General features: G+C 42.6%; 1 protein-coding gene across 2 annotated transcripts in view; it reads left to right on the forward strand.

The window, feature by feature from the left end:
- srebf2 (sterol regulatory element binding transcription factor 2) overlaps positions 1–25,959 on the forward strand; it is an 87,103-nt gene that overhangs the window by 10,739 nt on the left and 50,405 nt on the right. Inside the window, exons 2-8 of one of the 2 annotated variants that reach the window (XM_061973977.2) lie at positions 11,647–11,978; positions 16,730–16,904; positions 16,982–17,112; positions 17,195–17,347; positions 17,426–17,626; positions 17,709–17,823; positions 17,895–18,040. In XM_061973977.2, coding sequence (XP_061829961.1) covers positions 11,647–11,978; positions 16,730–16,904; positions 16,982–17,112; positions 17,195–17,347; positions 17,426–17,626; positions 17,709–17,823; positions 17,895–18,040 — 1,253 coding nt within the window. Of the gene's footprint in view, positions 1–11,646; positions 11,979–16,729; positions 16,905–16,981; positions 17,113–17,194; positions 17,627–17,708; positions 17,824–17,894; positions 18,041–25,959 lie in introns of both variants that reach the window. The other variant, XM_061973976.2, reaches the window with a different exon arrangement.

A 25,959-nucleotide genomic window follows, 5' to 3' on the forward strand; every position in this document is an offset into this window, starting at 1 on the left:
CACTACAATGCAAAGGAATTAAGGCAATTGCGTTGTTTATTGTGGTTTTTTTCTATTTGAGATATACTACTATGTGTAAATAATTATTTGGCCTCGCTTTCAAGTGAAGCGCATCTCCGATTGGCGACAATGTAAGGCTATTTAGCCTGCTTTGTTTGTCGCGACCGTCTATTTTCATTATAATTCAAGTTTGATGATAAAGTGCAGTCTGATGGGTTTGATTTCCCCCCTTCAGCTATTTGCCTTGGCCAATAAGTTGCAGGTAATTTATTATTATTATTTATTTAATTTATTTTTGTTTAAATAGAGATGACATACATATGTTATTGTATAATTTAAGTTTGTGCGCGTGATTGACAGCCTAAGGCTTATGAGGCACATTTTTTATTTATTTTTTTATTTCAACTTAAAAACGTATGAGCCTATGCCTATGCCTAGAATATAGGCTATGTGTTTATCTTTATTTTCCTGCCTGTCGTTGACAATGGAGATTGTCTGATATTTTGTCATGGCTGCAGATCAATCAATAAAGGTTCATCTTTGTCGCGAAATTGTTCACTGCTTCACTGTGCACCCCACCCTCGTCCCTATTTGAGCATTATAACGTTAACAAGTTAATATTCATTGAAATAAATTCAGAACTTTTTTTTTACCTAATGAAAATATAGGCCTAGTCTTTCTAAAACATTTTTGTAACTTCTTAAAAGCCTCGTTCTGCTTTCTGCAACTGCGCACACAAAGTGTGAGGAACGCACTCCTGATCTGAGGGCATTGGCAACAATAGTCAACACTTTCTTAATGGAAATGACAATAATATTATAATAATTATACATAATATTATCACGCATTAATATCTCTTAGCCACTAATGCGTGGCCAAGATATATTAATGCGTGGCACGCATTGAATGTCTCTGCTGCATTTGATCAGTCTCCTTTCTTTAACAGGCAAAAGCTTTATAACCTCACTAATGCCTTGCATCGTCTATATTAGATATATAACAACGGGCGGGTGCGGGCGGGTGTGGTTTTGATAAAATGTTGGTTCGGGTGGATGGCGGATGGTTGACGACTTTTGTGATGCGGTTGCGGATGAAATAATTGCCTATCCGCGCATCTCTAGTAGCTATGGTCCGGAATTTACGGTACAACCAAACAAGTGCTTCAGTTTGAGCGTTCTAGCAAGATTTTTTTTGAATGCATTCTAACTCATAAATAAACTAATATAAAAGTCAGCTCACAATAAAGCCAATGGGAGGTCCTCTATTTTGCTGATAAAGCCCTCCAAAAAACATAGAAAAAGCGCCAACAATACTCCATTTAATTTTTTTTACTTGAATATTAACAAGTATTACTGATATTGTTATTATATTATTGGGGCGGTCTAGCTCGGTTGGTAGAGTGGCCGTGCCAGCAACTTGAGGGTTCCAGGTTCGATCCCCGCTTCCGCCAACCTAGTCACTGCTGTTGTGTCCTTGGGCAAGACACTTTACCCACCTGCTCCCAGTACCACCCACACTGGTTTAAATGTAACTGAGATATTGGGTTTCACAATGTAAAGTGCTTTGAGTCACTAGAGAAAAGCGCTATATAAATATAATTCACTTCACTTCACTTCACATAAGCGCTAACGCAGACGGACTATTTATAGCGGCACATTGTCACAGATGGCTAACTAGCTTGTGTGGCTATGTTGACATCACTGGCTGGTGAGCTGCTTTCTCCCCTCTGTGCTCGTCAAACTTTATTGTAGATCATAAATAACACCTCTCACCTGGATAGTAGAAGGATGAGGACATTATCCGACAAGTTGGTACACTTTGACAGCCAATATAGACCAGGGAATGACAAGAATGACACAAGGAGACACTTCATTCCACCACCCCCTTTTCTCCGTAAGGAATGTCATTCTTCATCTAATTGGTACTGTACCAAGATCCTGGCAGTCAACATCCTCGTGACAGCAGACGGTGTACAGAAAGTGATGTTTTATTATGTTTGTTGGATCTCATGAAGTCTGCAGTGAGTAATAATCAGGGATGTTGTCAAAGGAAGAGCAAGCCTTGTGATGCGTTTTTGAAATTAATGTGCCGCCGTATGCTTAAAATGATTAAAATACGTAAATATGACGTGTTATGCCCAAATGCAGCTGAGATAGGTTACAGCATCCTCCACGACTCCGAAAGGGACAAGCGGTAGAAAATGGATGGATTATGAATGTTACTACATTACATATAAACTTAAAGCATGTATATGAAACCTTAATTAATCACTGATTGGCGATGGTTCCACGCTGCCTGCAGGGAAGTCAGGTGATTTGAAACTAAAAGTTGTAGCATTGCATTTCGGTTTGTTTTGTGCATTGCTCGAGTAGCCGCTGGTAGCGTACGTTATGATTAAAGTTAATTGTTTACTGTTTAATCAGTCAGGGTTTACCCAAGATTGCCAATATACATGGGGCGATGGGGGCGTGGCTCGAGGCGTGATCATACACATATACATACAGTCGTGGTCAAAAGTTCACATGCACTTGTAAAGAACATAATGTCATGGCTGTCTTGAGTTTCCAATAATTTTTACAACTCTTATGCTTTTGTGATAGAGTGATTGGAGCACATACTTGTTGGTCACAAAAAACATCCATCCATCCATCCATCTTCTTCCGCTTATCCGAGGAAGCCAAGCCACTTCGTCCAGCTCTTCCTGGGCCCTAAACACCTCCCTAGGGAGGCGTTCGGGTGGCATCCTGACCAGATGCCCGAACCACCTCATCTGGCTCCTCTCGATGTGGAGGAGCAGCAGCTTTACTTTGAGCTCCTCCCGGATGACCGAACTTCTCACCCTATATCTAAGGGAGAGCCCCGCCACCCGGCGGAGGAAACTCATTTCGGCCGCTTGTACCCGTGATCTTGTCCTTTCGGTCAAAACCCAAGCTCATGACCATATGTGAGGATGGGAACGTAGATCAACCTGTAAATTGAGAGCTTTGCCTTCCAGCTCAGCTCCTTCTTCACCACAACGGATCGATACAGCGTCCGCAATACTGAAGACGCCGCACCAATCCGCCTGTCGATCATACAATCCACTCTTCCCTCACTCGTGAACAAGACTCCCAGGTACTTGAACTCCTCCACTTGGGGCAGGGTCTCCTCCCCAACTCGGAGATGGCACTCCACCCTTTTCCGGGCGAGAACCATGGACTCGGACTTGGAGGTGCTGATTCTCATCCCAGTCGCTTCACACTCAGTTGTGAACCGATCCAGTGAGAGATGAAGATCCTGGCCAGATGAAGCCACATCATCTGCAAAAAGCAGAGACCTAATCCTGCAGCCACCAAACCGGATCACCTCAACGCCCTGACTGCACCTAGAAATTCTGTCCATAAAAGTTATGAACAGAATCGGTGACAAAGGGCAGCCTTGGCGGAGTCCAACCCTCACTGGAAACGTGTTCGACTTACCGCCGGCAATGCGGACCAAGCTCTGACACTGATTGTACAGGGAGTGGACCGCCACAATCAGACAGTCCGATACCCTATACTCTCTGAGCACTCCCCACAGGACTTCCCGAGGGACACGGTCGAATGCCTTCTCCAAGTCCACAAAGCACATGTAGACTGGTTGGGCAAACTCCCATGCACCCTCAAGGACCCTGCCGAGAGTATAGAGCTGGTCCACAGTTCCACGACCAGGACGAAAACCACACTGTTCCTCCTGAATCCGAGGTTCGACTATCCGGCGTAGCCTCCTCTCTAGTACACCTGAATAGACCTTACCGGGAAGGCTAAAGAGTGTGATCCCACGATAGTTGGAACACACCCTCCGGTTCCCCTTCTTAAAGAGAGGAACCACCGTCCCGGTCTGCCAATACAGAGGTACCGCCCCCGATGTCCACGCGATGCTGCAGAGTCTTGTCAACCAAGACAGCCCCACAGCATTCGGAGCCTTAAGAAACTCCGGGCGGATCTCATCCACCCCCGGGGCCTTGCCACCGAGGAGCTTTTTAACTACCTCAGCAACCTCAGCCCCAGAAATAGGAGAGTCGACCACAGATTCCCCAGGCACAGCTTCCTCATAGGAATACGTATTGGTGGGATTGAGGAGGTCTTCGAAGTATTCCCTCCACCGATCCACAACATCCGCAGTCGAGGTCAGCAGAACACCATTCTCACCATACACGGTGTTGACAGTGCACTGCTTCCCCTTCTTAAGGCGGCGGATGGTGGTCCAGAATCGCTTCGAAGCCGTCCGGAAGTCGTTTTCCATGGCTTCCCCGAACTCCTCCCATGTCCGAGTTTTTGCCTCCGCGACCGCTGAAGCCGCACACCGCTTGGGCTGTCTGTACCTGTCCGCTGCCTCCGGAGTCCTATGAGCCAAAAGAACCCGATAGGACTCTTTCTTCAGCTTGACGGCATCCCTCACCGCTGGTGTCCACCAACGGGTTCTAGGATTACCGTCACGACAGGCACCAACTACCTTGCGGCCACAGCTCCAATCAGCCGCCTTTACAATAGAGGTGCGGAACATGGTCCACTCAGACTCAATGTCCAGCACCTCCCTCGTGATATGTTCAAAGTTCTTCCAGAGGTGGGAATTGAAACTCTCTCTGACAGGAGACTCTGCTAGACGTTCCCAGCAGACCCTCACTATGTGTTTGGGCCTGCCAGGTCTGTCAGGCATCCTCCCCCACCATCGCAGCCAACTCACCACCAGGTGGTGATCGGTAGAAAGCTCTGCCCCTCTCTTCATTCGAGTGTCCAAAACATGAGGCCACAAATCCAATGACACAACTACAAAGTCGATCATAGAACTGCGGCCTAGGGTGAAACAAAAAACATTCATGAAGTTTGGTTATTTTATGAATTTATTATGAGTTTACTGAAAATGTGACCAAATCTGCTGGGTCAAAAGTTCTGTGTTTGATACACCTGTTTGACATCACACGGACTTTCTGGAGGAAAGTTCTGTGGTCAGATGAAACAAAAATTGAGCTGTTTGGCCACAATACCCAGTAATATGTTTGGAGGAGAAAAGGTGGACCCTTTAATCCCAGGAACACCAATCCTACCGTCAAGCATGGTGGTGGTAGTATTATGCTGTGGGCCTGTTTTGCTGCCAATGGAACTGGTGCTTTACAGAGAGTAAATGGGAAAATGAAAAAGGAAGATTACCGTATTTTCCGCACCATAAGCCGCCCCGTGTTATAAGCCGCGCCTTCAATGAACGGCATATTTCAAAACTTTGTCCACCTATAAGCCGCCCCGTGTTATAAGCCGCATCTAACTGCGCTACAGGGAATGTCAAAAAAACAGTCAGATAGGTCAGTTAAACTTTAATAATATATTAAAAACCAGCGTTCTAACAACTCTGTTCACTCCCAAAATGTACGGTAATGTGCAAATGTGCAATCACAAACATAGTAAAATTCAAAATAGTGCAGAGCAATAGCAATAACTTAATGTTGCTCGAACGTTAATGTCACAACACACAAAATAAACATAACACTCACTTTCTGAAGTTATTCTTCATTCATAAATCCCTCGAATTCTTCTCCTACGGTGTCCGAATTAAAAAGTTGGGCGAATTACGGGATCCAAAATGGCCGGCTCCGTCTCGTCGAAGTCATCAGAGTCAGTGTCGCTGTTGTTTTTCCAGCAGTTCCGTGAATCCTGCCTTCCGGAAAGCTCGGACCACAGTTGAGACCGAAATATCCGCCCAGGCATTTACAATCCACTGGCAGATGTTGGCGTATGTCGTCCGGCGCTGTCTCCCTGTCTTAGTGAATGTGTGTTCGCCTTCGGTCATCCATTGTTCCCACGCCGTTCGCAGTCATGCTTTAAATGCCTTGTTGACACCAATATCGAGCGGTTGGAGTTCTTTGGTTAATCCACCCGGAATGACGGCGAGTGTTGTATTTGTGTGCTTCACTTGTTTTTTGACACCATCTGTGATGTGGGCGCGCATGGAGTCGTATATCAACATGGACGGAGCTGCGTGAAAAAAGCCACCCGGCCTCTTCGCGTAAACTTCCCTTAACCACTCGCTCATCTTTTCTTCATCCATCCATCCCTTCGAGTTAGCTTTTATGATGACGCCGGCTGGAAAGTTCTCTTTTGGCAAGGTCTTCCTTTTGAATATCACCATGGGTGGAAGTTTCTGGCCATTAGCATGGCAAGCTAGAACCACAGTGTGTCGCTTAGTAGGAGCCATTTTGTGGTCTTTACAGATGTAAACACACAAAGGAAATGAAACGTAATACCCGCGCGCTTCTTCTTCTACGGGGGCGGGTGCTTACCTTGGCAGTTGCTTATACCATAGAAGAAGAAGCGCTTCCGCTTCTACGGGGAAAAAAGATGGCGGTTGTTTACCGTAGTTGCGAGACCTAAACTTTATGAAAATGAATCTTAATATTAATCCATATATAAAGCGCACCGGGTTATAAGCCGCACTGTCAGCTTTTGAGTAAATTTGTGGTTTTTAGGTGCGGCTAATAGTGCGGAAAATACGGTACCTCCAAATTCTTCAGGACAACATAAAATCATCAGCCCGGAGGTTGGGTCTTGGGCGCAGTTGGGTGTTCCAACATGACAGTGACCTCAAACACACGTCAAAAGTGGTAGAGGAATGGCTAAATCAGGCTAGTAATAAGGTTTTAGAATGGCCTTCCCAAAGTCCTGACTTAAGCGTGTGGACAATGCTGAAGAAACAAGTCCATGTCAGAAAACCAACACATTTAGCTGAACTGCACCAATTTTGTCAAAAGGAGTGGTCAAAAATTCAACCAGAAGCTTGACAGAAGCTTGTGGATGGCTACCAAAAGCGATTTATTGCAGTGAAACCTGCCAAGGGACATGTAACCAAATATTAACATTGCTGAATGTATACTTTTGACCCAGCAATTTGGTCACATTTTCAGTAGACCCATAATAAATTCATAACAGAACCAAACTTCATGAATGTGCTCCAATCACTCTATCACAAAAAAATAAGAGTTGGAGAAAATATTGGAAACTCAAGACAGCCATGACATTATGTTCTTTACAAGTGTATGTAAACTTTTGACCACCACTGTGTGTATGTATATATACTGTATATATGTATCTATCTATGTATGTATGTATGTATATATTTTTTATTTTTTATTTATTTATTTAATTTTTTTTTTTATAAGTCCAATTTTATAATGTATTGCTTAAATGTGTTTTTTTTTATTAAATAAACAACTAATCTTTAGGTGTGGCGGTTTTTACTTTGCCGTGGCGGTGCGCCACGATCAATAACGTGTAGGGGAAACCCTGCCAAGTAATTGTGGCATTAGACTTTTGCAAACTACCGTACTGTTCACCAGATAAATGTGGCAGGTTGGTTTTGTTATTTCAGGTTAAAACTGCAGGTCCAGAAATTTCAATCTAGTTTCCGTGCTGCTGCAACATTTTGCACTGTACTGTTTAAACTTCATCAGCACGACAAAAGTAACTACAGCGTTCATATTGCAGTTTTCCGACTGCGCTTGTCAGTCTGGGCCATCATCAGCAAAAAAGGAACACATAATATTTCAAGGCCGCGATCACAAGCTGTCTGTGTTCAAGGCCAGTCTGCAGCATTGGCTGGGGTGTCCCGTCTTATCTTCCCGCTGGTTAACGGCCTCCACGCTCCTAGGCCCTATTTAAACACCCATGGCCCCATTTGATTGGCCAACGCTTTTCCGTTTCACCCAAGGACATGAAGTAATAAGCACAGTTGTAGTGGTTCCTTGCCAAGTTTTAGACCTACAAGTAACAGTGTGGTCTGCAAATGTGATCTAGTTCAGTGTTTTTTTAACCACTGTGCCACGGCACATGTGAGATACAGTCTGGTGTGCCGTGGGAGTAGGGCTGGGCGATATGGCCTTTTTTTAATATCTCGATATTTTTAGGCCATATCACGATACACGATATATATCTCGATATTTTGCCTTAGCCTTGAATTAACACTTGATACATATAACCACACCAGTATGATGATTCTATGTGTCTACATTAAAACATTCTTGTTCATACTGCATTAATATATGCTCATTTTAAACTTTCAGGCAGAGGAGGAAATCACAACTAAGTCAATTTACCAAAACTGTATTTATTAAACTGTTATTAAGCAGTGGCACAAACATTCATGTCATTTCCAAAACAGAAAGTGCAAGATTGTCAAAGACATTTTAAAACAAGCTATTAGTGCACTTTTGTGCATGGTGTCACTAAGATGACTTATCAAAACAACACTAAATTAAAATGCACTTTTTGTACAGAACGCCACTACAATAGTTTAAAACATGTCACACAAGATATTTCAATAAGTGTCAAATAAAAATGAGCTGCATAATAGGAAATCAAATAGTGTTCGTCCTTCACTATGTGGTAGGTTACTGCAGACTTTTTGATTGATTGATTGATTGAAACTTTCATTAGTAGATTGCACAGTTCAGTACATATTCCGTACAATTGACCACTAAATGGTAATACCCGAATAAGTTTTTCAACTTGTTTAAGTCGGGGTCCACGTAATTACACGTATTCCACGACATTATCTCCTTTTGTTGTTGACTCTTTTTTTCATACGGTGTTGATCTGGAAATGTTTGCCTCTGCATTTTGATGGTGTGGGCGTGTGGCACTGAACGGAGATGTTGACATGCGGAGTAAGCACTCTTCATTCTCTAGCAGGTGACTTTTCAAATGATGCTACATATTAGCAGTAATGCTACTTTTTGTAGAAACGCTTTTGCCCCACACTTGACAAATTACAGTTGTCTGTTCGACATATGCCCACTTGAAGCCAAACCACCGCCAGACGATGAACCCCCTGCTGTTTTTCTTGGGAATTAATTCTTCCTTCATTTGTTACCAGATTCGCACCTTCTTTCTCTCGTATTAGCGCTCGCATCACAGCTAACGTTACCCATGCCGCTACCTCTCTGCTGCGCGAGGGCGTATACGTATGTGACGTATGACGTGACAGTATGTGACATGTGTAAGAAGGTGCGCTTGCTGTCTGTGAGAAGGAGAGACAAGACAAAGTGGGAAGAGCCTGTCGTGTAATGCCAGCAGCTAAAAGCAACTGCGTGAGAACGTATACTCGAATATCACGATATAGTTTTCCCATTTTCTATATCGCACAGAGACAAACCCGCGATATATCGCGTATATCGATATATCGCCCAGCCCTATGTGGGAGATGATCTAATTTCACCTAATTGCGTTGAAATATTCTTGATTGCCAAAACAAAGTAGATGCGGGAAATATCGCTCAAAGGAAGACATGAAACTGCTACAAGAAAATACCAAAAAAAGAGAAACAGCTACCAAAATAGGAGCACGACGACTTTTTACTGTCAACCGAGTTTCGTTTTTTAATGATTTCTGCTGGTGGTGTGCTATGGGATTTTTTTCAACGCAAAAAATGTGCCTTGGCTCAGAAAAGGTTGAAAAACACTGGTCTAGTTCACAGAGGAATGTAGTTCATCATGGAATCGGCACCATTTGTTACTAAACGTTTTCTTTGAGTTGAGAAACGATTTTGAACCGAATCGTCAACCCAATAATCGAAATGAAACCACAAATTGCTCACAACCATAGTACTTCAGTTCAGTTCAGTTCCAGTTTATTTGGAACATGCATACGATACAATGTAATGCATCACACAGTTCCAGTTGTTTCATTACAGTATGTCCGTAAAGGAGTAGGAAGAAGCAGAGCTTATTTAATCCTACCCCTTTCATACCATAGCAGTTTGATCCAATTTCATTGTTCTCTGTAACAGAACAGTGAACAAATAAATAATAATAAAAACAATATAACATAGTAAGCATACAAGTATTAAACACATAAATAATTTTTGTCTCAATAAAAAAAAAAAGAAGAAAGGGTTCAAGATGTTCATCAAAATTCTTGTTCTGTGTACTTTGGGAACACTTGTAGTTTGAACAGTCTCTTAAACTGAATCCAATTGGTGCTTTGTTGGATTTCTTTGCTTAATCCGTTCCATAATTTAATTTCACATACAGATATGCTAAAGGTTTTAAGTGTTGTACGAGCATACATGTTTTACATTCGATTTTCCTCTAAGGTTATTTATCCTCTTTTGTTGAGAAGAATTGTTGTACATTCTTGGGTATCAGGTTATAGTTTGCTTTGTACATAATTTTAGCTGTTTGCAAATGCACCAAATCGTTGAATTTCAATAATTGTGATTTAATCAATAAAGGGTTTGTATGTTCTCTGTATCCAACATTATGTATTATTCTTATTGATCTTTTTTGTAACACAGTTAGTGCTACGGTAGTTGTTTCCCCATATTTCTACACAATAACTCAGATATGTAACACTCGTGAGCAGTAGAGAATATTAAGTGTTTTTTGGTCTAGAACAGGGGAGCACGGTGGACAGGGGGTGGTGCATGTGCCTCACAATACGAAGGTCCTGAGTTCAATCCCGGGCTCGGGATCTTTCTGTGTAGAGTTTGCATGGTCTCCCCGTACTGCGTGGTTTCCCCCCGGGTACTCTGGCTTCCTCCCACCTCCAAAGACATGCACCTGGGGATAGGTTGATTGGCAACACTAAATTGGCCCTAGTGTGTGAATGTGAGTGTGAATGTTGTCTGTCTATCTGTGTTGGCCCTGCGATGAGGTGGCGACTTGTCCAGGGTGTACACCGCCTTCCGCCCGAATGCAGCTGAGATAGACTCCAGCAACCCCCCGCGACCCCAAAAGGGACAAGCGGTAGAAAATGGATGGATGGATGGTCTAGAACAGTAGTCCCCAACCTTTTTGTAGCTGCGGACCGGTCAACGCTTGAAAATTTGTCCCACATATTTTTTGTTTTTTTTTGTCATAAAGAAATACAATCATGTGTGCTTACGGACTGTATCCCTGCAGACTGTATTGATCTATATTGATATATAATATATATATTGTGTTTTTTATGTTGATTTAATAAAAAATAAAAAATAAATTTTGTATTTATTTATTTTTATTTTTTTCTTGTGCGGCCCAGTACCAATTGGTCCACAGACCAGTACCGGGTTGGGGACCACTGGTCTAGAACATGTTTTGCTTTATTCATTATTGATGTGTTTCTTGCTACTTTATGTTGTATATTTTTTTTTACATGAGATTTCCAATTCATTTTATCATCTATTATTACACCCAAAAATGTGTTTTCTTTTACCCTTTCAATATTTACTTTGTCTATTTGTATTTGTGTTTGACTTTCTTTTCTACTGTTACCAAATGGCATTATTTTAGTCTTACTGAGATTCAAAGATAGTCTGTTTTTGTCACACCATCTTTTTAATTTGTTGATTTCTTCTGTTATTTGTATTAGTTTCTGTGTGTTCTCTCCTGAACAAAATGCCGTTGTATCATCTGCAAATAATACTAACTTTATTAGTATGTAAAGATATGGATCAAATTAGCAGACTTCAAAGTGACTGCTGTGAAAAAGAAACAAGAAAACTAGCACATGATGTTTATAAATGATATATAATTCCATAACGTGATGAGTTATGGCATGTACTGTATATTCCAACATGGATATACATTCATGTTGGAATGTATATTCTTCTTTATTAGGATGTCAGCATATTTAGATTTTTATTAATTTGCCGATTTCCTCAGAGATTCTCCAGTATGTCAAGGGCGACATCCCAGACCTGTTTGAGGAGCCGATGGCCATCTCTGGCTCTCTCAGCACCTCTCCTCGACCCGCCAATCAAAACCCTCAGACTCCCCAAACATCGACCCCAGTTGTCCCACAATTCCCCAACGCCGGCCTCTCTGCCCCCCAGTCGCTGTCACCCAGGTCCGGGTCGCTCCCGCCTTCTCTCTCCCCTACTCAGACCCCTGCCACAGCATCCACAGGGCAGCAGCATGTGACCCGCAGCCTCCAGCCACGACCCCCAGTGGTCCAACCCATCCAACCCCAACCGATGGCTCAGCCCACCATCCAGGTTTGTGCATTTTATACACGTGTCATCTTTGAAGTTGAGAAAAGCTTGTTTTAGTTAATCGGTGCCTTAAAGCTAAGTTATTGAAAAGTTTGTTAGTGCACAGTTTAAAGAATTCTTAGACACCTATGATCTGCTTTCTCAACAACAATCAGGTTTTAGAAAGAGACAGCACCGTAACCGCTGCTATTAAAGTTGTTAATGACATTATTGAGACACTGGATTGCAAAAAATATTGTGCAGCTTTATTTATCGACTTGTCAAAAGCATTTGATACTGTCCACTCTATATCATTTTGGCAGACGGACTACACAGGACTGGCCTACCTCAGCATATTGTAAAGTGTTTTTCTAATAGCATGTCCGATAGAACCCAGTTTGCTAAGTCCTCTTTGTCTTTCCTCCCTGTATTAAAGGGTGTACCTCTGGGTTCCATATTACAAACCCCGTTTCCATATGAGAAATTGTGTTAGATGTAAATGTAAACGGAATACAATGATTTGCAAATAATTTTCAACCCATATTCAGTTGAATATGCTACAAAGACAACATATTTGATGTTCAAACTGATTAAAAAAATCTTTTTGCAAATAATCATTAACTTTAGAATTTGATGCCGGCAACACGTGACAAAGAAGTTGGGAAAGGTGGCAATAAAAACTGATAAAGTTGAGGATTGCTCATCAAACACTTATTTGGAACATCCCACAGGTGTGCAGGCTAATTAGTAACAGGTGGGTGCCATGATTGGGTATATAAACAGCTTCCCAAAAAATGCTCAGTCTTTCACAAGAAAGGATGGGGCGAGGTACACCCCTTTGTCCACAACTGCGTGAGCAAATAGTCAAACAGTTTAAGAACGTTTCTCAAAGTGCAATTGCAAGAAATTTAGGGATTTCAACATCTACAGTCTATAATATCATCAAAAGGTTCAGAGAATCTGGAGAAATCACTCCACGTAAGCGGCATGGCCAGAAACCAACATTGAATGACCGTGACCTTCGATCCCTCAGACGGCACTGTATCAAAAACCGACATCAATCTCTAAAGGATATCACCACATGGGCTCAGGAACACTTCAGAAAACCACTGTCACTAAATACAGTTGGTCGCTACATCTGTAAGTGCAAGTTAAAGCTCTACTATGCAAAGCGAAAGCCATTTATCAACAACATCCAGAAACGCCGCCGGCTTCTCTGGGCCCGAGATCATCTAAGATGGACTCATGCAAAGTGGAAAAGTGTTCTGTGGTCTGACGAGTCCACATTTCAAATTGTTTTTGGAAATATTCGACATCGTGTCATCCGGACCAAAGGGGAAGCGAACCATCCAGACTGTTATCGACGCAAAGTTCAAAAGCCAGCATCTGTGATGGTATGGGGGTGCATTAGTGCCCAAGGCATGGGTAACTTACACATCTGTGAAGGCACCATTAATGCTGAAAGGTACATACAGGTTTTGGAACAACATATGCTGCCATCTAAGCACCGTCTTTTTCATGGACGCCCCTGCTTAATTTCACCAAGACAATGCCAAGCCACATTCAGCACGTGTTACAACAGCGTGGCTTCGTAAAAAAAGGGTGCGGGTACTTTCCTGGCCCGCCTACAGTCCAGACCTGTCTCCCATTGAAAATGTGTGGCGCATTATGAAGCGTAAAATACGACAGCGGAGACCCCGGACTGTTGAACGACTGAAGCTCTACATAAAACAAGAATGGGAAAGAATTCCACTTTCAAAGCTTCAACAATTAGTTTCCTCAGTTCCCAATCGTTTATTGAGTGTTGTTAAAAGAAAAGATGATGTAACACAGTGGTGAATATGCCCTTTCCCAACTACCTTGGCACGTGTTGCAGCCATGAAATTCTAAGTTAATTATTATTTGCAAAAAAATAAAGTTTATGAGTTTGAACATCAAATATCTTGTCTTTGTAGTGCATTCAATTGAATATGGTTGAAAAGGATTTGCAAATCATTGTATTCCATTTATATTTACATCTAACACAATTTCCAACTCATATGGAAAAGGGGTTTGTAGGTCCTTTGCTGTTTTCCATCCATATAAATAATCTCTGTGATAATGCAGGGTTTCCCCTTAATGTCACGGCATTGTGTATTTCCCCCACACCTTGAAAATATAGATATTTTTTTGATTTTTTTGTAACTTGAAAACAAATTAAAGTAATGTATTATAGCCCCCAGAAGAAAACACAAAGTCCAACGCTATTTTTAACTTTTAGTACCAAACTTATGACAACAAATTCCAACACGTTTTACTTCCTGTGCAAACACTTTTAGTCTCATGATTCTGTGCTTTCCCGGACTCGCAACAATACTTCCTCATTCTCCGCCAATCACCTTTCAGGCACGCACGGTGTGTTTGCAACCATGGGAAAAACTGGAGCGTTGTCAGCATTTCTGCGATCTGGACGTGATTTTTATATCTATTGCATATATACTCGCGGACATCCATCTACAAATGCGCAAATATTAAGAGGACAGTGGCAGCTTTTAGGCAGAGAAAGTCCAATTAGAGCAACAGCGCCAAGCAAGTGTGACATGATGCTCACTGCAGCTAGCATCTTTCGTCAGAGACATTGAGTGGCAGAAGAAGTCTCTAAACACGAGTACATTTTATAATAACACCATAAGAAGATGCTACATTTGTTGCTAGTTGTTTTTCATTTAGAAAAACGTTATTTAAGTCTGGAAACACTTGAAAAAATCTCAACAAAGTACATTGTACAAAAAGCACCAACAATTGAAAATATGGCAAAACTATTAAAAATTCATAATTCATAACAGATTTGTTTTAAATGTACGAATACATTTTTGAGCCTTTTTAAAGAAAATCATATATCAAAGCAAAGTATGCAAATTGCTCTGACGCCATGGTGACTAAGCCCATAACCACGCCCTGACAGTCACAGATATCTTGTGTCGGATGATACGTTCCATTTTTATGCAGATGACACAGTCAAATACTGTATATTGCTCATCCCCAGCTGTAGCGTGAACCTTTTGAGCTCTTGGAGTCAGCTTTTGATGATGTTCAGTCCCAGCTGACTCAGCTTAGACTAGCGCTAAATATATATACATAAATTTAAGGTGATGTTATTCTCCAACGACTGCCATTGAACATTCCAAACAGATCAACTGCTCATCGGGTTGAACTTGAAAAGGTCAAAGTACTTAAGGATTGTTATTGATGAAAACTTGTCTTTTCAAATATCACATTGAACATTTTTTTCTTTTTCTTTAGACCAAGTCTTGTTTTTCCTTAGAAGTTAGGAAATGCTTGATCCTAACCACTTTCATGCCTCTGCTAGATTATAGAGCAGTGGTTGTTAACCTTGTTGAAGGTACGGAACCCCACCAGTTTCATATGCGCATTCACCAAACCCTTCTTTAGTGAAAAATAAAATGTTTTTTTTTCAAATTCAAGCCAAAGTTATATGTTTTTGGTAACACTTTAGTATGGGGAACATTTTCTAAGTAACAAAAACTTAATTTAGCGTTATTTGGTTAGGGTTAGGGTTAGAGGGTTAGGGCCAGGGTTAGGGGATTAGGGTTATAATAAGGCCATGCCGAATAAGGCATTAATAAGCACTTATTAATGACTACTTAATAGCCAATATGTTACTAATTTGCATGTTAATAAGCAACTAATTAATGGTGAATATGTTCCCCTTACTAAAGTGTTACCATGTTTTTTTACTGGTGCACAAAATGAACTGTGCATGAACATCACCTTGTTCAAAGAACAAAACCAACAGTGTCTAAACTCACAACAAATTACACACCTGCAAATCAGTGTGACTTCTGCTGTTGCCGTATCCATAATACGCCGATAGGGAGAAGTTTTTATTTACACGATGAGTCGGTGTGTTTTGACCTCCGCCGAACCCCTGAGGCCGACTCACCGAACCCATAGGGTTCGATCGAACCCAGGTTAAGAACCACTGTTATAAAGACTGGCTTTTGTGCAAATGCACTCTACACCTATTTGAAAAAACTGCATACTTTATATCACTGTGCTTTTACGTACAACCTTGTCCACCATTACACTTTATGTGCAACGGCAAACTGTCCATCTTTATCTGTTTCAAGATTTTCTCGATGGATGGTTTTATATATAAATCACTTCTTGCTCTGCTTCCCCCTTATTTATGTCCTTACATGTGTAGAGACTCCAGTCGCTCTGGCTTAAGGTTGCAGGACATCCTTAACATGTTTGTTCCTAGAGCCAACACAAATCTTGGACAAAAAAACCCTTCAAATATGCTTCTCCATGGTCTTGGAATGGCTTTCAAAAGGATCTGAGGTTACCTGAGTTGATCCCTTTTGGGGAATGTCAGCCCATTTTAAAGGATAAAGAAACCATTTCTTTTGAGCATTGTATTTGATTTTAATTTGTTTTTATTTAAACATTTTATATATTTTTGACCCATCACATGATTTTATATTAATGTTGTAAGTAATGTACACTCTTAACTGTGGTGTGTGACTGCTGCTGTTTTTGTTGTTATATATATGTTTATGTAACTTTGTCGAGCTGCCCTCTTGGCCAGGTCAGTCTTGGAAAAGAGATTTTAATCTCAGTGAGTTTTTTTTACCTGACTAGATAAAGGATATTGATTGATTGGCTGAAAAATATATACATATTTTATCAGTTTCTCATATGACAGTATTCTGCATTGTGGCCCAACCTGAAAGGAAAGCTTTATTGATCAAAGCAATTGTTTTAAAATGCAGGTGCAGACCCACTCGTTCCCAATGCAGGCTCAGCCATTCCCAGTACACACCCTGGTTCCAACAGCGATCCCGACACAAGGCACCCAAGCTGTGATGGTTGCCTCCAACAGTGGCCAGTCCCGTTTTATCCCAAACCCAGTCATCTGCGCCCAAAACCCTACTCCTGGTTTCCCAGGTTTTGAACAAATTGAACAGAAGCTCTTTGAATGTGTTTTCCTCGCTCATTTGTTTTTGTCGTTCTCCCCTTCCCAGTGCTCCAACCACAGGTACCGAGCATTATGAGCCCAGTGACATTTCAGCATCACCGCCTTCTGACACCCACTGGTCAAACCATCCAGACTATCTCCACGGCGCCCACTGCGATCCATGCTGTGCAGCAGCCTGTGAGTAAACACAACTATGCTGGTCTCTAAAAATCCTACAGATGCCAGATCTTAAACTTCTGTTTTGGGGTTCTTTCACCAGGTTCTGGTTCCACAGCCTCAAATTCTAAATACTGATTCCCTTGTTTTGACGACACTTAAACCAGAATGTACTCAGGTACTCACAACCATGCAACACCCAGCGGGGATCACCACCTTTACCACAACCCCCAAGAACATGACACTGCAAGTCCCGGTATACAGCTATCAGTACCCTCAAAACGCTACGATTCCTTTTATGGTGGGAGGGGGAGATAAGCTCACCCTTAAACAGGTACCGTCAGGCTGCGCCCACAACACACATGTCGCCAACGGAGAGCTGAGCCCGGTGACAGGAAGTCTGATGTGCCAAGGAGGGGTGGTAAAAGAGGGTGAGAGGAGAACCACCCACAACATTGTTGAAAAGAGGTACCGCTCGTCCATCAATGACAAGATTGTGGAGCTCAGAAACTTGGTTGTGGGCAATGATGTTAAGGTCAGCGTTTTTGTTTTGTTCAAAATAAAAACCTGCTCACCTTGCTTTATTAGTCTCTGAATATGTGTGTTTTTTTCTACAGATGCATAAGTCGGGAGTGTTGAGCAAAGCTATTGACTACATTAAGTACCTGAAACAGGTCAACCACAAACTCCGTCAGGAGAACCTGACCCTCAGGATGGCCAACCAGAGGAACAGTACGTGTCATGAATACGTCAAGGGCCGTGTGTACCACGTTTGGCTTAATTACGAACTGTCTTTATTTCAGAGCTAGTGACACTGTCCGAGGATATGGAGCCGAAAGAGGAAATTCCGATAATGTCACCTCCAGCCTCTGACTCGGGCTCCCCCCTCCAGTACTCGCCATTCTGTTTTGACTCTGAGCCTGGCACCCCATTACTTGATGACGAGCTGGTGAGGCCACTTTTCTTCAGTCACACTACACTAGGGTTGTCCCGATACCAATATTTTGGTACCGGTACCAATATGTATTTCGATACTTTTTGATACTTTTCTAACTAAAAGGGACCACAAAAAATGACATTATTTGCTTTATATTAACAAAAAATCTTATGGTACATTAAACATATGTTTCATACTATTACCTGCTCAGTGGCCTTGTGGTTAGAGTGTCCGCCCTGAGACTGGAAGGTTGTGAGTTCAAAACCTGGCCGAGTCATACCAAAGACTATAAAAATGGGACCCATTGCCTCCCTGCTTGGCACTCAGCATCAAGCTTTGGAATTGGGGGTTACATCACCAAATGATTCCCGAGCGCAGCCACTGCTGTTGCTCACTGTTCCCCTCACCTCCCAGGGGGTGAACATGGGGATGGGTCAAATGCAGAGGATAATTTCACCACACCTAGTGTGTGTGTGACTATCAGTGGTACTTTAACTTTAACTTTATTGCAATTAGGGCTGGGTGATATATCGAATATCAATCAATCAATCTTTATTTATATAGCCCTAAATCACAAGTGTCTCAAAGGGCTGCACAAGCCACAACGACATCCTCGGTACAAAGCCCACATACGGGCAAGGAAAAACTCACCCCAGTGGGACGTCGATGTGAATGACTATGAGAAACCTTGGAGAGGACCGCATATGTGGGTAACCCCCCCCCTCTAGGGGAGACCGAAAGCAATGGATGTCGAGTGGGTCTGACATAATATTGTGAGAGTCCAGTCCATAGTGGATCCAACATAATAGTAAGAGTCCAGTCCATAGTGGGGCCAGCAGGACACCATCCCGAGCGGAGACGGGTCAGCAGCGTAGAGATGTTCCCAGCCGATGCACAGGCGAGCGGTCCACCCCGGGTCCCGACTCTGGACAGCCAGCACTTCATCCATGGCCACCGGACCTGTGCCCCCCCCCCCCTCAAGGAAAAGGGGAGCAGAGGAGAAAAGAAAAGAAACGGCAGATCAACTGGTCCAACAGGGGGGCTATTTAAAGGCTAGAGTATACAAATGAGTTTTAAGATGGGACTTAAATGCTTCTACTGAGGTAGCATCTCTAATTGTTACCGGGAGGGCATTCCATAGTACTGGAGCCCGAATAGAAAACGCTCTATAGCCCGCAGACTTTTTTTGGGCTCTGGGAATCACTAATAAGCCGGAGTTCTTTGAACGCAGATTTCTTGCCGGGACATATGGTACAATACAATCGACAAGATAGGACGGAGCTAGACCGTGTAGTATTTTATACGTAAGTAGTAAAACCTTAAAGTCACTTCTTAAGTGCACAGGAAGCCAGTGCAGGTGAGCCAGTATAGGCGTAATATGATCAAACTTTCTTGTTCTTGTCAAAAGTCTAGCAGCCGCATTTTGTACCAACTGTAATTTTTTAATGCTAGACATAGGGAGACCCGAAAATAATACGTTACAGTAGTCGAGACGAGACGTAACGAATGCATGAATAATGATCTCAGCGTCGCTAGTGGATAAAATAGAACGAATTTTAGCGATATTACGGAGATGAAAGAAGGCCGTTTTAGTAACACTCTTAATGTGTGATTCAAACGAGAGAGTTGGGTCGAAGATAATACCCAGATTCTTTACTGATTCGCCTTGTGTAATTGTTTGGTTGTCAAATGTTAAGGTGGTATTATTAAATAAATGTCGGTGTTTAGCAGGACCGATAATCAGCATTTCCGTTTTCTTGGCGTTGAGTTGCAAGAAGTTAGCGGACATCCAATGTTTAATTTCATTAAGACACGCCTCCAGCTGACTACAATCCGGCGTGTTGGTCAGCCTTAGGGGCATGTAGAGTTGGGTGTCATCAGCATAGCAATGAAAGCTAACACCGTATTTGCGTATGATGTCGCCTAGCGGCAGCATGTAAATACTAAAGAGTGCAGGGCCAAGAACCGAACCCTGAGGAACTCCGCACGTTACCTTAACATAGTCAGAGGTCACATTATTATGGGAGACGCATTGCATCCTGTCAGTAAGATAAGAGTTAAACCACGACAAGGCTAAGTCTGACATACCAATACGTGTTTTGATACGCTCTAATAAAATATTATGATCGACGGTATCGAAAGCAGCGCTAAGATCAAGAAGCAGCAACATAGATGACGCATCAGAATCCATCGTCAGCAGTAGATCATTAGTCATTTTTGCGAGGGCTGTCTCCGTAGAGTGATTTGCCCTGAAACCGGATTGAAAAGGTTCACAGAGATTGTTAGACACTAAGTGTTCATTTAGCTGCTGTGCGACAATTTTTTCGAGGATTTTCGAGATAAAGGGAAGGTGGGACACCGGTCGGTAGTTTACCATGAGGTCAGGATCAAGGTTAGGTCTTTTGAGCAGAGGATGAATAACCGCTTTCTTGAATGCTAGGGGAACAGTGCCAGAGGAAAGTGATAAGTTTATAATATTTAGCACTGATGGACCTAATAATACAAAAAGCTCCTTGATAAGTTTCCCAGGAAGTGGGTCAAGTAAACATGTTGTTTGTTTTATCCCACTTACACGCTGTAATAGTTCCTCTAATGTTATTTCATCAAAAAGAGAGAGACTATTTTGTATTGCAGTATCCGTCGTAGATACAGTTGTATCTGTGTTCATAGAACCCAGTTGTAGCTGGGATGCGTTGTCTTTAATCTCCTTTTTAATGAGTTCAATTTTCTTATTAAAGAAATTCATAAAGTCATCTGCCGAGTGGGTGGAGCTATTGGGAGGAGTCCCTTGTTGGGTTAGCGATGCTACTGTACTAAACAAAAATTTAGGGTCGTTTTTGTTGAGGCGGATGAGATTTGAGTAATATTTAGCTTTAGCTAAGGTAAGCATGCGTTTATACGATATTAAACTATCACTCCATGCTTGATGGAAAACCTCAAGCTTGGTCGCGCGCCATTTGCGTTCCAACTTTCTACATGATAATTTATGAGCTCTGGTTTCCTCTGTAAACCATGGGGTGCGCCTTTTAGGGGCCCTTTTTTGTTTTAGCGGTGCTATACTATCAATGGTTTTGCGCAGGGCATTGTCAAAGTTGTTAGTGAGGTTATCAATAGAGCCGACATAATTTGGGAATGGTGCCATTACCGAAGGCAGTAGGTCAGCAAGAGTCATCGTTGTGGCGGCATTAATGTTGCGGCTGCTATAGCAGTTATTATTATTATTAGTTTGTTGACAATGAGTCAGAACTTCGAATTTTATAAGGTAATGATCGGACATTACTTTAGTATACGGGAGTACCATAACTTTGGAGGTGGTGACACCCCTGACCAGCACTAGATCTATCGTATTGCCGTTGCGATGCGTAGGTTCATTTATTATTTGTGTAAGACCACAGCTATCAATTATAGTCTGGAGCGCCACGCACTGAGGGTCCGATGGGGTATTCATATGGATATTAAAGTCCCCCATTATGATTATATTGTCTGCGTGCGTCACTAGATCAGCAACGAACTCTGAGAATTCATTAATAAAGTCCGAGTAGGGCCCTGGGGGGCGGTAGATAACAGCCATATCGAGAGGCAGCGGTGCGACAGACCTCATAGTAAGCACCTCAAACGATTTGTATTTATTATTTAGGTTAGGGGTAAGGTTAAAGTTTTCATTGTATATTAATGCGACCCCCCCACCCCTTTTAAGGGGACGGGCAATATGCGCATTCGTATAGTTAGGAGGAGATGCCTCATTTAGCGCAAAAAATTCGTCTGGTTTGAGCCAGGTTTCGCTAAGACCAATGACGTTAAGATTGTTGTCTCTAATGACCTCATTAACTAATAACGTTTTGGGAGACAATGATCTTATGTTTAAAAAGCCCATATTATAAGTATTGGGCTGTTTTGACGAGTTTTTGTTTAAATTATCCGTAGTAGAAATATTAATAATGTTGCGTTTATTATACGTAGTGCACTTTAAATAGTTTCGACCATATCTAGGAATTGATACGACGGGAATTTTCAGATTGTTTGCTTGATGCTGCGATCGACTAAACGCATCATGATTTGCCACCTCAGTAGAATGCATATCTACCCCGGACACATTCACAACAGAAAACACATTATGTGAGTTGTGTGTTATTCTAAGAAAATTGCTATGCGTACAGGAATTATCCAGCCTGGCGCTGGCTAGTTCTAGCTTAACTGACTCCTCACCCGGACTAGCAGGCTCTGTAATTGCCTGTGACCGGGCTTGCCCTAGTGTAGTTAGTCAAATGTGACTTAAACAGTAGTCTATATTCTTAGACAGGATGATGGCGCCTTCCTGGTTAGGGTGAAGGCCGTCCCTCATCAGCAAGCCTGGTTTGCCCCAGAAAGAGGGCCAATTATCAATAAACGTTAGTCCCTGTTGTCTACAGAAGCTAGCCAGCCACTTGTTAAGCGAGACTAATCTGCTATATCTCTCATCATTGCCTCTCGCAGGCAGGGGGCCAGAGACAATTACTCGATGCCTGGACATCTTTCTAGCGAGATCACAAGTCCTGGCTATGTTTCTCTTTGTAATCTCTGACTGTCTCATTCTAGTGTCATTGGAGCCAACGTGTACAACTATATTCGCATAACTAGTGGTGCGATTAGCCTGTCGTACGTGTTTACTAGGCCTGTTGCGAGTTAGCTCCCTAAGATTAGCCTCTATGTCAGGTGCTCGGGCCCCCGGGATGCACTTAATTGTGGCTGGTTTGCTAAGCTTTATGTTTCGGGTGATGGAGTCCCCTATGACTAAGGTGTGGTGCCCGGTAGACTGGGGTGTAGGACTAGCTAAAGAGCTAAATCTATTATGCGTCTCAACCGGTACACCGTAGCTTGTAGGCCGCTTAGGACTACTACATGCTGGGCTAGTTAGCTCGCTACAGCTAACGCTAGCAGATGTGTCCGCAACATCTAAAGTTACGAGATTACTCTGCTCTAACTGGCGGACACGGCCCTCTAGCAGAGCCAGCCTCTCCGTGAGTAAGGTGCAAGACGCGCAGGAAGCCATACTCACGGTGTTTTCTGTCACCGAGTGAAGTTCCTGCTGTCTTCCGAGAAGTCCTGGTCACGGTGTGCAGGAGTAGACTCCTTCTGACCGGCGCCCGGCGACGCCTTTCTCCGCGCTAGCTTCGTTAGCTTAGCAGCTAGCTGCTAGCTAGCTGCGGGAGGGGTGGAGAGACAGAGATCGGGTGATTTGCAAGTTAAATAGTACTACTAAATATGTTGAGAAAGTAATAAAGAAAGCTGCAGAACAATTTAAAAGCACACAAATAGAACGATACTTAGCTTTTTCGAAACAGCGAGCAGTCAGCGAGCAGTCACGCACGGTGAACCGGAACCGGAAGTTGAGAATATACTCGATATATCACGGGTTTGTCTCTGTGCGATGTAAAAAATTACTATATCGTGAGTATACGTTCTCACGCAGTTGCTTTTAGCTGCGGGCATTAGACTACAGGCTTTTCTCACTCTTTCTTGTCTCTCCTTCTCACAGAGAAATAAAACAAGCGCACATTGTTACATACGTCACATACTGTCGCGTGTGCAACATCATACGCTCTCGCGGAGCAGAGAGTTAGCGGCATGGCTAAAGTTAGCAGTGGCAGGTGGTGCTAGCGGAGCGGTGCGAGTGATAATACGAGAGAGAGAAGGTGCCAATCTGGTAACAAACGGAGGAAGAAGAATTAATTCCCAAGAAAAACAGCACAGGGTGCTGGCGGTCGTTTGGCTTCAAGCGGGAAGATGTCGAACAGACAACTGTAATATGTCAAGTATGCGGCAAAAGCGTTGCTACAAAAAGTAGCAGCACTACTAATTTGTAGCATCATTTGAAAACCTACCCGCTAGAGAATAAGGAGTGCTTGAAACTCCGCATGTCAACATCTCAACAAAATGCCGAAGCAACAAGCACTGATCCAATTGAGCCTGGCGTCTTCCATTTCCACATCAACACCGTGTGAAAAAAATAGTCAACAACAGAAGGGGATAACGTCCGCAGTAACCTACCACATAGCGAAGGACATACACTATTTTATTTCCTATTATGAAGCTAATTTTTATTTTACACTTTTTGAAATATCTTATGTGACATCATGCACAAAAGTGCACTTTATTAGTTTTGCAAGGAATTTAGGGATTTCACCATCTACAGTCCGTAATATCATCAAAGGGTTGAGAATCTGGAGAAATCACTGCACGTAAGCAGCTAAGCCCGTGACCTTCGATCCCTCAGGCTGTACTGCATCAACAACAGGGCGGCATGGCGTAGTGGGTAGAGCAACCGTGCCAGAAACCTGAGGGTTGCAGGTTCGCTCCCCGCCTCTTACCATCCAAAAAAAAATCGCTGCCGTTGTGTCCTTGGGCGGGACACTTCACCCTTTGCCCCCGGTGCCACTCACACCGGTGAATTGAATGATGAATGATAGGTGGTGGTCGGAGGGGCCGTTGGCGCAAATTGCAGCCACGCTTTCGTCAGTCTACCCCAGGGCAGCTGTGGCTATGAAAGTAGCTTACCACCACCAGGTGTGAATGATTGATGGGTTCTACATGTAAAGCGACTTTGGGTACTTAGAAAAGCGCTATATAAATCCCAGTTATTATTATTATTAACAAGCGACATCAGTGTGTAAAGGATATCACCACATGGGCTCAGGAACACTTCAGAAACCCACTGTCAGTAACTACAGTTGGTCGCTACATCTGTAAATGCAAGTTAAAACTCTCTTATGCAAGGCGTAAACCATTTATCAACAACACCCAGAAACGCCGTCGGCTTCGCTGGGCCTGAGCTCATCTAAGATGGACTGATACAAAGTGGAAAAGTGTTCTGTGGTCTGATGAGTCCACATTTCAAATTGTTTTTGGAAACTGTGGACGTCGTGTCCTCCGGACCAAAGAGGAAAAGAACCATCCGGATTGTTATAGGTGCAAAGTTGAAAAGCCAGCATCTGTGAGGGTATGGGGGAGTATTATTGCCCAAGACATGGGTAACTTACACATCTGTGAAGGCGCCATTAATGCTGAAAGGTACATACAGGTTTTGGAGCAACATATGTTGCCATCCAAGCAACGTTACCATGGACGCCCCTGCTTATTTCAGCAAGACAATGCCATGCCACATGTTACATCAACGTGGCTTCATAGTAAAAGAGTGCGGGTACTAGACTGGCCTGCCTGTAGTCTAGACCTGTCTCCCACTGAAAATGTGTGGCACATTATGAAGCCTAAAATACCACACCAGAGACCCCCGGACTGTTGAACAACTTAAGCTGTACATTAAGCAAGAATGGGAAATAATTCCACCTGAAAAGCTTAAAAAATGTGTCTCCTCAGTTCCCAAACGTTTACTGAGTGTTGTTAAATGGAAAGGCCATGTAACACAGTGGTGAACATGCCCTTTCCCAACTACTTTGGCACGTGTTGCAGCCATGAAATTCTAAGTACCGTATTTTTCGGACTATAAGTCGCAGTTTTTTTCATAGTTTGGCTGGGCTCCAGTGCAACTTATGTTTTTTTCCGTCTTTATTATGCATTTTCGGCAGGTGCGACTTATACTCCGGTGCGACTTATACTCCGAAAAATACGGTATATTATTTGCAAAAAAAAAAATAAAGTTTGAGTTTGAACATCAAATATCTTGTCTTTGTAGTGCATTCAATTGAATATGGGTTGAAAAGGATTTGCAAATCATTGTATTCCGTTTATATTTACATCTAACACAATTTCCCAACTCATATGGAAACGGTTTGTATATGTTATAGTTATTTGAATGACTCTTACCATAATATGTTACGTTAACATACCAGGCACATTCTCAGTTGGTTATTTATGCGTCATATATCGTACACTTATTCAGCCTGTTGTTCACTATTCTTTATTTATTTTAAATTGCCTTTCAAATGTCTATTCTT

Source organism: Nerophis lumbriciformis, linkage group LG22, assembly GCF_033978685.3.
Source record: "Nerophis lumbriciformis linkage group LG22, RoL_Nlum_v2.1, whole genome shotgun sequence".
In the NCBI taxonomy this organism is placed as follows: Eukaryota; Metazoa; Chordata; class Actinopteri; order Syngnathiformes; family Syngnathidae; genus Nerophis; species Nerophis lumbriciformis.